This window comes from Musca domestica, unplaced genomic scaffold (assembly GCF_030504385.1).
Source record: "Musca domestica strain aabys unplaced genomic scaffold, Musca_domestica.polishedcontigs.V.1.1 27, whole genome shotgun sequence".
Classification (NCBI taxonomy): Eukaryota; Metazoa; Arthropoda; class Insecta; order Diptera; family Muscidae; genus Musca; species Musca domestica.
Genome location: NW_026712286.1, coordinates 8,111,478 through 8,123,702, shown reverse-complemented (window position 1 = coordinate 8,123,702; position 12,225 = coordinate 8,111,478). Strand labels below are relative to the sequence as shown.

At 33.1% G+C, this 12,225-nt stretch overlaps 1 protein-coding gene across 1 annotated transcript in view; it reads left to right on the top strand.

The window, feature by feature from the left end:
- LOC101896512 (phosphatidylinositol 4-phosphate 3-kinase C2 domain-containing subunit beta) overlaps nucleotides 1-3,129 on the top strand; it is a 51,969-nt gene extending 48,840 nt beyond the window's left edge. Inside the window, exons 15-18 of the mRNA XM_005180573.4 lie at nucleotides 140-336; nucleotides 420-511; nucleotides 2,019-2,168; nucleotides 2,228-3,129. Of these exons, the coding sequence (XP_005180630.2) occupies nucleotides 140-336; nucleotides 420-511; nucleotides 2,019-2,168; nucleotides 2,228-2,407 (619 nt within the window). The 3' untranslated portion in view covers nucleotides 2,408-3,129. The remainder of the gene's footprint in view (nucleotides 1-139; nucleotides 337-419; nucleotides 512-2,018; nucleotides 2,169-2,227) is intronic.
- The last annotated feature ends 9,096 nt before the right edge of the window (nucleotides 3,130-12,225 follow it).

The following is a 12,225-nucleotide window of genomic DNA, read 5'->3' as shown; positions in this document are numbered from 1 at the left end:
TTATTCGCCTTAATTTGGAAATAAATATTAGATTTTCTTTAAATTTTGCCAATATTTTTATCACTTTTAGATGAAGTGAAATAATTATTTTTTTCATTAATTTTTTTATTTTGATTTTTTTTTTCTCCTCCCCCTCCAGTTTACCCAGCGGCATGCATGTGGGCCGTTCCAATGTGAAATCCGTGGCCGAAAGACGTCTACCGGAAATCCGACAGTTCCTAATCTCATTGTTCAATTCGGCCGATGAAATTGCCCATTCCGATTTGGTGTATACATTTTTCCATCCGCTGCTGAGGGATCAGAAAGAGGCTAACTTGAATATGTCCAAAGTGAAGGGTGAGCCTTTTTGAGATTTTCATTTCAAGAACTTTGAAAATGAATTAATTTTTTAATATTTTGTTTTTTTTTTTTCTGCACAGAGATTCGACCCCAGACATCACGAGAGCAACCCAATGAGGTGGGCCAATTGAAACTATCAATGCAATATAGACGCGAGGTTTTGACTGTAATGGTAAGTAAAGAGGGGAATAGAGAGATATTTTGGTATAATTGTTATACCCTCCACCATAGTATGGAGGGTATATTAAGTTTGTCATTCCGTTTGTAACACTTCGAAATATACATTTTAGAGCCCACAAAGTACAAAAATTCTATGTCGATTTAGCGATGACCGTCCGTCTATCCGTCTGTGGAAATCACTCTAGCTTCCGAACGAAATGAAGAAGGTTGATAAAATTTTACTCAAATGTGTATTATGTCTGCAGGACTTTTGGTATTGAAAATGGGTGATGTAGGTCCACGTTTTGGTATAGCCTCTTATAACCGTACCATCCGATATTCGGTATTTTGATGATTTTAGCGTCATTATTCACCGAAATTCTTTCAAATTTGGTATTTGAAGTTCGTAATGAATACTACATCCTAAGACAGAAAATTGTCTGTGCAGGTCCACGTCTTCGTATAACCCCCATATTACGCTACCTCCCGATATTCGGTATTTTGATGATTTTAGCGACATTATTAGCCGGAATTGTTTCAAATTTGGTATTTGAAATTCGTAATGGATACTACAGCCTAAGACAGAAAATTGTCTGTGCAGGTCCACGTCTTCGTATAGCCCCCATATATCGGTACCTCACGATGATTTTAGCCACATTATTCACCGGAATTGTTTCAAATTTTGTATTTGAAGTTCGCAATGGATACTGCAGCCTAGGGCAGAAAATTGTCTATGCAGGTCAACGTCTTCGTATGGCCCCCATATAACGCTACCACCCAATATTCGGTATTTTGATGATTTCAGCGACATTATTCACCGGAATTCTTTTAAATTTGGTATTTGAAGTTCGTAATGGATGCTACAGCCTATGGCAGAAAATTGCTTGTTCAGGTCCACGTCTTCGTATAGCCCCCATATAAAGGTATCCCCCAATATTCGGTATTTTGATGATTTTAGCGACATTATTCACCGGAATTGTTTCAAAATTTGGTATTTGAAGTTCGCAATGGATACTGCAGCCTAGGGCAGAAAATTGTCTATGCAGGTCCACGTCTTCGTATGGCCCCCATATAAAGGTATCCCCCATATTCGGTATTTTGATGATTTTAATGACATTATTCACCGGAATTTTCTCAAATTTGGTATTTGAAGTTCGCAATGGATACTGCAGCCCAAGATAGAAAATTGTCTGTGCAGGTCCTCGTCTTCGTATAGCCGCCATATGACGCTACCACCCGATATTCGGTATTTTGATGATTTTAGCGACATTATTCACCGGAATTATTTCAAATTTGGTATTTGAAGTTCGTAATGAATACTACCGCCTATGGCAGAAAATTGTCTGTGCAGGTCTTCATATAGACCCTAACGGCTACATTCGGTATTTTTAGGATTTTAACAGAATTTTTAACGAATTTTATTTATTTTTTTGTTTGAAAATTGCCAAATTCGTTCGAAATAGTGGAGGGTATTCAATTGTTACTTGTTTTTATTTATTTCGATCTTTTTTTTTCTCCAGATACATCACGCCAAGGGTCTGCCTTTGTTGGCCGGTGGCCAGGAGCCAAATACCTATGTGAAATGTTATTTAAAACCGGATGACAAAAAGGCCACCAAACGCAAGACGAAGGTGGTGCGCAAAACCTGTGTTCCCAGTTATATGGAAACGGTATGGCGGGAGGGGGGAGAGTTATATTTAATATTAAATTAATTTTTTTATCCTTACAGTTGGAATACCGCATGCCCTTGGAAATTATACAAAATCGCGAGCTGCATGTGACCGTGTGGTCCCACGACACATTGCAGGAAAATGAGCTGTTGGGTGGCTTTAAAATTGATTTGCGTAAATATGATTTGCGCAAGGAGACTATAGAATGGTTTCGTCTTGGCACCATGTCACGCCACTGACCCTGGCCCCATGATCACCTCCCCCAGCCGGGGGGTGGTGAGTGGTTTTATCAGCGACTAGATGCCTAGATGCAATGTCTGGACAATAACTGAGATATATAGAAAAGAGGGATTCGCAATCTAAGGCCTGACCAGATGGCAAACGGAGATAATCATCACTTTTTTTTCATTGAAAATCATTGTCTAACAAAAAAATATTTTTTTTTTCAAATGTTGAGATTTGCATATACTATATACAATATATATACATACAAATTAAATATTAAGGAAATTTAGATGTATATAACAAAAGAACAAAAAAAGGAAAGAAAAGAAAAACCGAGAAATTGTCTGTGAAGTAAATTTGTGAATGTGTACGTGTGTGTGTCTGTTTGTATGTAACTACATTAAGAATGCCTACGCCTGTAAGTGATTTTACATTCCAAAATTGTTTGTCATGTTCATGCTATTCTTTATATATTTTTTTAAAAATAATTCTTTTTTTCCATTCTATTTTAATTTGTAAATTAATAAAAAAATTGTTTTTTATTTAATCTTCAAATAATATATTCCGCAAATTATTATTTAAATTACATTAAAAAACAATCATTAATAATAATTAATTACTCTCTCCCCTTAAAATTGTTCAAAACAACAACTCTGCACAATATTTAATTTATACAAAAAATAACAAATCTATAAATAATTTTTTTTTAAATAAAACATTAAGGCAACCAACTCAACTTTAAACTATTTTAAGTATTTTCCATGTGTCTCTTTTTTTATATATATATATAAACACACAAAAAACTATATACATTAATTTCGCTTATTTATTCTCTATATATTTATACATATGTATTTGCAGCCACAATGTTTATTCACCACCACCTAGCTCTTTGTTACAAAAAAAAAAAATATTTGTGTTTCATTAAAAAACAAAAAATATTTAATTACAAAAAATGGTTATTTTTTTAACAACTATAAAAAATGTTAGAGGTTTTTGGGGGAAATGAAATTTCCTTAACAATTCTAAAGAATAACTTTTAATATCCTTTGATAATCCACGTTTGATATTTCCTTTATATATCCCTTTTTTATCCTTTAAAAAACCTTGGAAAACACCCATCAACATTCACTTAAAATACCCTCTAAAATTTTACGTTGAAACCTAAAAAAATCACCCTCCTAAAATCCAATTTTAATACATTTTTTGGTTCTCAAAGGTATTTTTTTATGGCCAAAGTTTTGAAGGGTTTCTGAATCTTGAAAAAAATTCTAAAAATAAAATTCTTATCCTTTAAATGCCTTGGAAAACTCCCATCAATATTCATTTAAAAATACCCTCTAAAATGTCATGTTGAAATCTGAAAAATACCCTCCAAAAATCCAATTTTAATACATTTTTTTGGTTCTCAAAGGTATCCCTTAATGGCCAAAGTTTTGAAGGGTTGCTGAACCTTAAAAAAATCTAAAAATTAAATTCTTATCCTTTAAAGAACCTTGAAAAACTCCTATCAACATTCACTTAAAAATACCCTCTAAAATTTTACGTTGAAACCTAAAGAAAACAACCTGCAAAAATCCAATTTTAATACATTTTTTGGTTCTCAAAGATATTCTTTTATGGCCAAAGTTTTGAAGGGTTGCTGAACCCTGAAAAAATGCTACAAAATCAAATTCTTATCCTTTAAAAGCCTTGGAAAACTCCCATCAACATTCACTTAAAAATACTCTCTAAAATTTTACGTTGAAACCTAAAAAAACAACCTTCAAAAATCCAATTTTAATACATTTTTGGTTCTCAAAGGTATTCTTTTATGGCCAAAGTTTTGAAGGGTTGCTGAACCCTGAAAAAATGCTAAAAATCAAATTCTTATCCTTTAAAAGCCTTGGAAAACTTCCATCAACATTCACTTAAAATTACCGTCTAAAATGTCACGTTGAAATCTGAAAAATACCCTCCAAAAATTCAATTTTAGTACATTTTTTGGTTCTCAAAGGTATCCTTTAATGGCCAAAGTTTTGAAGGGTTGCCCAAATAATTATTTTGCTGAACCTTGAATAAAATTCTAAAAATCAAAATCTAAAAAGGTCTGTTGGTTGTTAAAAATGTTTGATTTTAAAATTCAAATTTATATCATTTAAATATTTAATATTATATCCTTTAAAAATGCCTTGGTCTTTAAAAATATCTTTTGAAAAATGCAAGTTTAAGAAATTTTAAAATCTGAAAAAATACCCATCAAATTTGAATAACGATTTTGTTCTTCAAAAATGTTTTATTCATGATTGACGTTTTAAACAGTATTTGAATTGTTAACAAGCTGTGAATCCTTGATAAAACTTTCTTAAAAAGGCACTGTTGATCCTTACAAAAAATATTTTTGTTAAAACCCATTAAAAGGAGTTTTTCATCCTTTGAAAAATATTCATAAAAATCGATTGTTGATCCTTTAGATTTTTTTTTTTGAAAAACCATGTCAAAATGTGTAGTAGGTCCTTGAGAAGTATTTCTGAAAAAGTATACTTAAAAATTTAATTCTTAACAACCTCTAAGTCCTTTAGAAAAATTTCTTCAAAATTCACATCTAAAGGAATGTCGATCCTTTGAAAAAAAAAACAGTTGGTAAAAATCCAGTTGATAAAAAAACAGTTGATAAAAATCCATTGTTGGTCCTTGAGAATTCATTTATAAAAATGCATGCTTAGAGAAGATGACGATGGACCTTTGAAAAAATATTCGTTAGAAACAAGTTTGTTGATCCTTTAAAAATATTAGTAAAAATCCATTATCGATTATTTAGAAATTCTTCTCTTTATAATCTATCCAAAATACTTTTTTCATTAAAAATCAATGTCAAATATGGCAGTGGGTCCTGCGGAAAATATTCTTAATGTTCACGTTTAAAGAAAATATCAATTTCTTTTCTTTTAGACATTTTCTTTTTAAATTCACGTTTATAGCAGACGGATGGGGTCCTTAAGAATACACATCAAAAAGGGTCAGAGGCTAAGTCCTTGAGATATTCATCCAAAGTAGAGATGTCTTAAAAAGCCTATTGATCTTTGAATTATTTTACGTCTAAAACGTCAGTGGGTCCTTGAAAATATTTTCTTTAAAATCTTTTATAAATCCGACTTAATAATCAACATTTCCCTAGAGAAATTCTCCATAAAATCCACTTTTAAAAAGACAGCGATTTCGTGAGAAATTCCTATTGAAAATCATTGACTAAGAGGATGTTTGTCTTTTAGAATTGTTTTTAAATCCTCCACCATAGTATGGAGGGTATATTAAGTTTGTCATTCCGTTTGTAACACCTTAAAATATATATTTTAGACCCAACAAAATATACATATCCTTGATCAGCATAAAATTCTATGTCGTTTTAGCAACGTCCGTCCGTCTGTAGAAACCTTAAAAAAATTCTGAACCTTAAAAAAATTCTAAAAATAAAATTCTAAAAAGGTCTGTTGGTTCTTAAAAATGTTTGATTAAAAATTCAAATTTATATCCTTTAAATATTTACCTATGATATCCTTTAAAAATGCCTTGGTCCTTAAAAATATCCTTTGAAAAATGCAAGTTTAAGAAATTTTAAAATCTGAAAAAATACCCATACAATTTTAGAAACGATTTTTTTCATCAAAAATGTATATTTATGATTGACGTTTTAAAGCTTAAGCATTCACTTTTAAACAGACTGGTAGTATTTGAATTGTTAACAAGCTGTAAATCCTTGAGAAAACTTTCTTAAAAAACACAGTTAAGGTACTGTTGATCCTTACAAAAAATGTTTTTGTAAAAAAAACGTTTGAAGGAGTTGTTCATTCTTTGAAAAATATTCATAAAAATCGATTGTTGATCCTTTAGAAATGTTTCTAAGAAACCCTATCAAAAAGGGTAGTAGTTTCTTGAAAAATATTTCGGAAAATCAATGCCTAAAAGTACTAAAAAATATCTTTCTAAATTCCAATTCTTAACAAGCTGTGAGTCCTTTGAAAAAGTTCTTCAAAAAACAAATTTAAGGGAATGTTGATCCTTTGAAAAAAAATTGGTAAAAATGCATTCTTGATCCTAGAATTTTTTTCTTAAATATCCATGTTTACTGTAGATGTTGATCCTTTGAAAAAGTATTCGATGGATACAAGTATACAGGATCTGTTGATCCTTTGGAAATATTAATAAAAATACATTATTGATTCTTGAGAAATTGTTCATAAAAATACACGTTTGAAACGGCAACTGCACCTTGAGATGTTCTCCATAGAAACACGAACAACACACGTTTAAAGGAGTTGTTGATCCTTTGAAGACATTCGCAAAAAAAATCCATCGTTGGTCCTTCAGAAAATTTTCTTGAAAAACCACAACTAAGGGAATATTGATTCTTTCAAAATAATAATAGTTGGTAAAAATCCTTTATTGGTTGGTTGGTAAAAATCCTTTATTCATAAAAATCCATGCTTAAAAAGAAGCCTTTGAAAAAATATTTGTTTGAAACAAGTATAAAGGATCTGCTGATCCTTTGGAAATATTAGTAGAAATCCATTGTTGAACCAGTAGAAATTCCTCTTGATGGATGAATTATCAAGAGGAATTTCTACTTTTTTGATAAAAAAAATTTCAAAAATTTGCAGTGGGTCCTGCAGAAAATATTTTTAAAGTTCACGTAAAGGGACTATTCATTTTTTCTTTTAGATATTTTTTTTTAAATTCACGTTTATAGCAGACGGATGGGGTCCTTAAGAATACACATCAAAAAGGGGCAGAGGCTAAGTCCTTGAGAAGTTCATCCAAAGTAGAGATGTCTTAAAAAGCCTACTGATCTTTGAATTATTTTTCTTAATAGCCACGCCTAAAACGTCGGTGGGTCCTTGAAAATATTTTCTTTAAAATCCTTTAGAAATCCGACTTAATAATCCACTTTTGCCTTGAGAAATTCTCCATAAAAATCGACTTTTAAAAAGACAGCGGTTTCGTGAGAAATTTCTATTAAAAACCGTTAATTAAAAGGATGTTGGTCTTTTAGAATTTTTTTATATACCCTCCACCGCAGTATGGAGGGTATATTATGTTTGTCATTCCATTTTTAATACCTCAAAATATACATTTTAGTCCCCACAAAGTTTGTATATTCTTGATTAGCATAAAATTCTATGTCGATGTCCGTCCGTCAGTGAATATCACTCTAGCTTCCGAACGAAATGAAATAGATTGATAAAATTTTACTCAAATGTATATTAGGTCTACAGGACTTTTGTTATTGAAAATGGATCATGTAGGTCCACGTTTTGGTATAGCCCCCATATAACGGTACCTGACGATATTCGGTATTTTGATGATTTTTGCGTTATTATTTTTCGGAATTGTTTCAAATTTGGTATTTGAAGTTCGAAATAGATGCTACATCCTAAGACAGAAAATTCTCTGTGCAGGTCCACGTTTTCATATAGCCCCCATATAATAGTGCCTCCCCATATTCGGTATTTTGATAATTTTAGCGATATTATTCATCGGAATTGTTTCAAATTTGATATTTGAAGTTCGTAAGGGATACTGCAGCCTATGACAGAAAATTGTCTGTGTAGGTTCACGTCTGCGTATAACGGTACCTCCCGATATTCGGTATTTTGATGATTTTAGCGATATTATTCACCGGAATTCTTTAAAATTTGGTATTTGAAAATCGTAATGGATACTAAAGCCTAAGACAGAAAATTGTCTGTGCAGGTCCACGTCGTCGTATAGCCCCCATATAGGCTACCACCCGATATTCGGTATTTTGACTAATTTATCGACATTATTTACCGGAATTGTTTCAAATTTGATATTTGAAGTTCGTAATGAATACTACAGCCTAAGACAGAAAATTCTCTGTGCAGGACCACGTCTTCGTATAGCCCCCATATAACGGTATCTCCCTATATTCGGTATTTTGATGATTTTAACGACATTATTCAACGGGATTGTTTCAAATTTGGTATTTAAAGTTCGTAATGGGTATTACAGCCTAAGGCAGAAAATTGCTTGTGCAGGTCCACATTTTGGTATAGCCCTCATATAATAGTACCTCCCTATTTTGATGATTTTAGCGACATTATTCACCGAATTTTTTTTCAAGTTTCGCATTTCAATATTGTAATGGCTTATGACAAAACCTGCCTGTGCAGGTCCATGTCGTCGTTTATACCCTAATATGAAGGCTACATTTGGTATTTTTAAAATTTTACCAGAATTTTTAACGGATTTTATTTTTTTTGGAAATTTGCCAAATTCGTTCTAAATGGTAGAGGGTATTGAAAGTTCGGCCCCGCCCAAAATCCACTTTTAAAAAATTCTTTCTAGAAATAGATGTCTAAAAAGGCCTGGCCATCTTTGTTACATTTTTCTTAAAAATCCACATTGTAAAGGACATTGGGACCTTGAGAACTTCTCCTTTAATATCCAAGTTTAAATGGGCTCTAAGACATTGATTTTTTATTAATTAAATCGCTGTCAGAATTGGCTTTTAGTCCTAAAAAAAATATTTCTATGTTCAAAGGATCTGTTCGATGTTTTTCCAAAAAAGTAGGATTGAAACGGCAGCGAGTCCTTGAAAAAATAAAAAAAGGATACATTTTTGATTCTCGAGAAAAATCTAAAAAATCAGTGTCCCAAAAAGCAGTGGGTCTTAGAGGAATTCTCCTTAAAAGTCCAAGTTTAAAAGGGACAAAGGGACATTGGGAAATTATTCTTAAAATTCCATGTCTCAAAAGGGATGTTCTGGGAAATTATTCTTGAGAAAAAAATTTCTCCTTAGAAATCCATGTACAAAAAGGTAATGGGCCCTGGAGGAAATCGCCTAAAAAATCATGTTTTAAAAGCTAGCGGATCCTTTACAATTCCTTATCAAAATCTACAGTCAAAAAAGCAGTAGACTTCTTAAAAATCTTTGTCAAAACGATCTGTTGATCTTGTAGGATGTTTTTTTTTTTGAAAATGCAGGACTAAGACCGCAGTGAATCCAGGAAAATTTAAAAAAAATCAAAAAATCAGTGTCCCAAAGACGGTGGGTCCTAGATAAATTCTCCTTAAAAGTCCAAGTTTAAAAGGGACAGAGGATCTTTGAAAAAATTATTTTTAAAATTCGATATTTCAAATGGATGTTGGTCGTTGGTGGTGATTTCGTCATAAAAATTTGCGTTTAAAAGGGACAGAGAGTACTTGAGAAAAAGTGGACAAGGGGGGGGGGGGGGGGGGGGGTCTTAAGCCCTGGAGAATTTCTCTTTAGAAATCCGGAGGTTCAAAAGGGCGAAAATCGTCTTAAAAAATCGCGTTTAAAAAGCTTGCGGGTCTTTTACAATTTCTTCTTATAATCAACATTCAAAAGAGCAGAAGACATCTTAAAAATCTTTGTTTAAAGGATCAGTTGATCTGTTGGATGTTTTTCAAAAAATGCAAGACCGAAACGATAGTGAGTCCCTAAGAATGAGAATGAAGAAAATTCGTGTTTAAAAAAGCTTGTTGGTCCTTCAAAAATTATTTTCAAAAAAAAAAGCCAGGTTTACGAGGACAGCAGATCCTTGAGAAATAATTCTGAAAAAAATCTATGCTTTTAAAGGCCGTTGGTTCCCGGGAAATCCATTGTAAAATTCGCGTTTAAAAGGGACGAAGGGTCCTTTACTAAAACTTTTAAAAATATTTCTAAAACAATGTTGGTCCTCGGGAAATTTTCTTAAAAATCAATGTCTTGAAGGACAGTGGGTACTTGAGAATTTGTTCTTAAATTAAATATATGTTCTTCCCAAGAATCAGTGTTTGGCAAACCTGTTGCTGTTGAGAAATTCTCTTAAAAATTTATGTTTAAATCTTGGTAAAAAAAGTAAAAAAATAAGATCTTCGAGAAAAAAAACTAAAGTGGGCAGTGGGTCCTTCTTAAAATCTTCTTAAAAACCTTAAACTTTTTTTGTCTAAAAAGGCCGGATTAGAGGTTTCTCGAAAATTCTCATCAAAAAAATTCTCAAAATTCACATTAAATTGACCGAGGGTCCTTGGAAATTCTTGTTAAGGATCATTGGGATATGGAGAAAATCTTATTTAAAATCCACGTTTAAATAGACACTGGGACCTTGAATAATTTTTAAGAAAATCGAAGTCTAAAGAGCTTTTAGTGCCAGAGAAGTTTTTCTTAAAAATTTCATGTTTAAGAAACCTGTTGGTCCCTGGAATATTTTTCTAAGAATCCAAGTCTAAAACGGCAGTGGATCCTTGAGAAAGTTTAAAAAAAATTCAAAAATCAATGTTCGAGAAGAAAGGTGGGTCCTCGAAACAGAAATTACTGAAGAAAATTTTTCTATAATTTTTGTTACCAAAAAAAGATCCCCCAAATTGACACCCCATAGTCCCCATTTGCCTTCCTCATATCGCCGATAATTTAGTTATGTCCCACCTCTGCCTATGGGGTATAAATATAGATTTAAGGTACCTATCTTATCTCTGAATTATGGCCACTTATGACTGTTTATTGAATCCGCCGTCATGCAATTGCAATAGCTTGCAGTCATCAATCCCCACCTGCCCCCCATCAATCCCCACCTGCAGATGGATGGATGGATGGATGAGCTGGACGAGGAGTAGACTAGTGGTATTAATTATTGCATTGTAGCTGCGATATTATCGTGTTTGGAATGGTTTCGCTGGCTAATGAGTATTGCAAAAATGCCAAATGCCTTTTGAATTGAATGCAATTTCAGTGCAGAAATACGACGAGTTCGTCGACACCCTGGGTGGTCATGGGGTCTCGAGTTCGAAACCCCGGCAGAGGCATGGCTGAGCAAAATGTTAGTTTCGAGACCACTTTAAACCAATGCAGAATTTTTCAAATTATGCAAATTTGTGGGGGTGCGGGGGGCAAGGGGTTCTCAATTCATATGGGAATTTGAAAAAAAAAATGCCACAATTCAGGATTTGAAGTAGAATAAATGAAAAAAAAAAAATTAAAAACTTTGTCGAATTGAATTTTTTTTCTAAAATAATTTGGAAAAATTGACTTTAGTTTTTTTTGGTTGAATAAAAAAAAATTGAAAATTTCTCTGAGCCGAATTTTTGGAAAATCTTAACTGAATTGACATTTTCTCTAAAAATCCTTTGTTGAATTATTTTTCAACGAATTGTCACACGAAGGTCTTCTGCGACAATAGGAGACCTTCTGTGGCTATGGAAAACCTCTATGGTCTCCTGTGGCTATAGAAAATGTCCAGGGACTCGTGTATCTATAGAAGACGTCAAAGGTGTTCTGTGAATATAAAAGTCCTCGAAGGTCTTCTGTGTCCATAGAAGACCTCCAAGGTCTTCTGTGTCCATAGAAGACCTCAGAGGTCTTCTGTGAGCATAGAAGACCTCGGAGGTCTTCTGTGACCATAGAATACCTCGAAGGTCTTCTGTGACCATAAAAGACCTCGAGACCTCAAAGGTTTTCAGCGACCATCGAAAACCTCTATAGTCTTCTGTAACTACAGAAGACCTCGAAGGTCTTCTGTGCCTATGGAAGGTCTTCTGTGCCTATAGAAGGCCTTCTGTGACAATAGAAGAACTCGAAGGTCTTCTGTGCCTATAGAAGGCCTTCTGTGACAATAGAAGACCTTGAAGGTCTTCTGTGAAAATAGAAGACCTCGAAGGTCTTCTCTGAATATAAAAGATCTCCAAGGTCCTCTATGACCTTAGTAGACCTGGAAGAGCTTCTGTGTTTATAAACGAACTCAAAGGTCTTCTAGAGCCATTATTGACCTTGTAGGTCTTCGGTGACCTTAGAAGACGCTGAAAGTCTTCTGTGGCCATAGAAGACTTCGGAGGT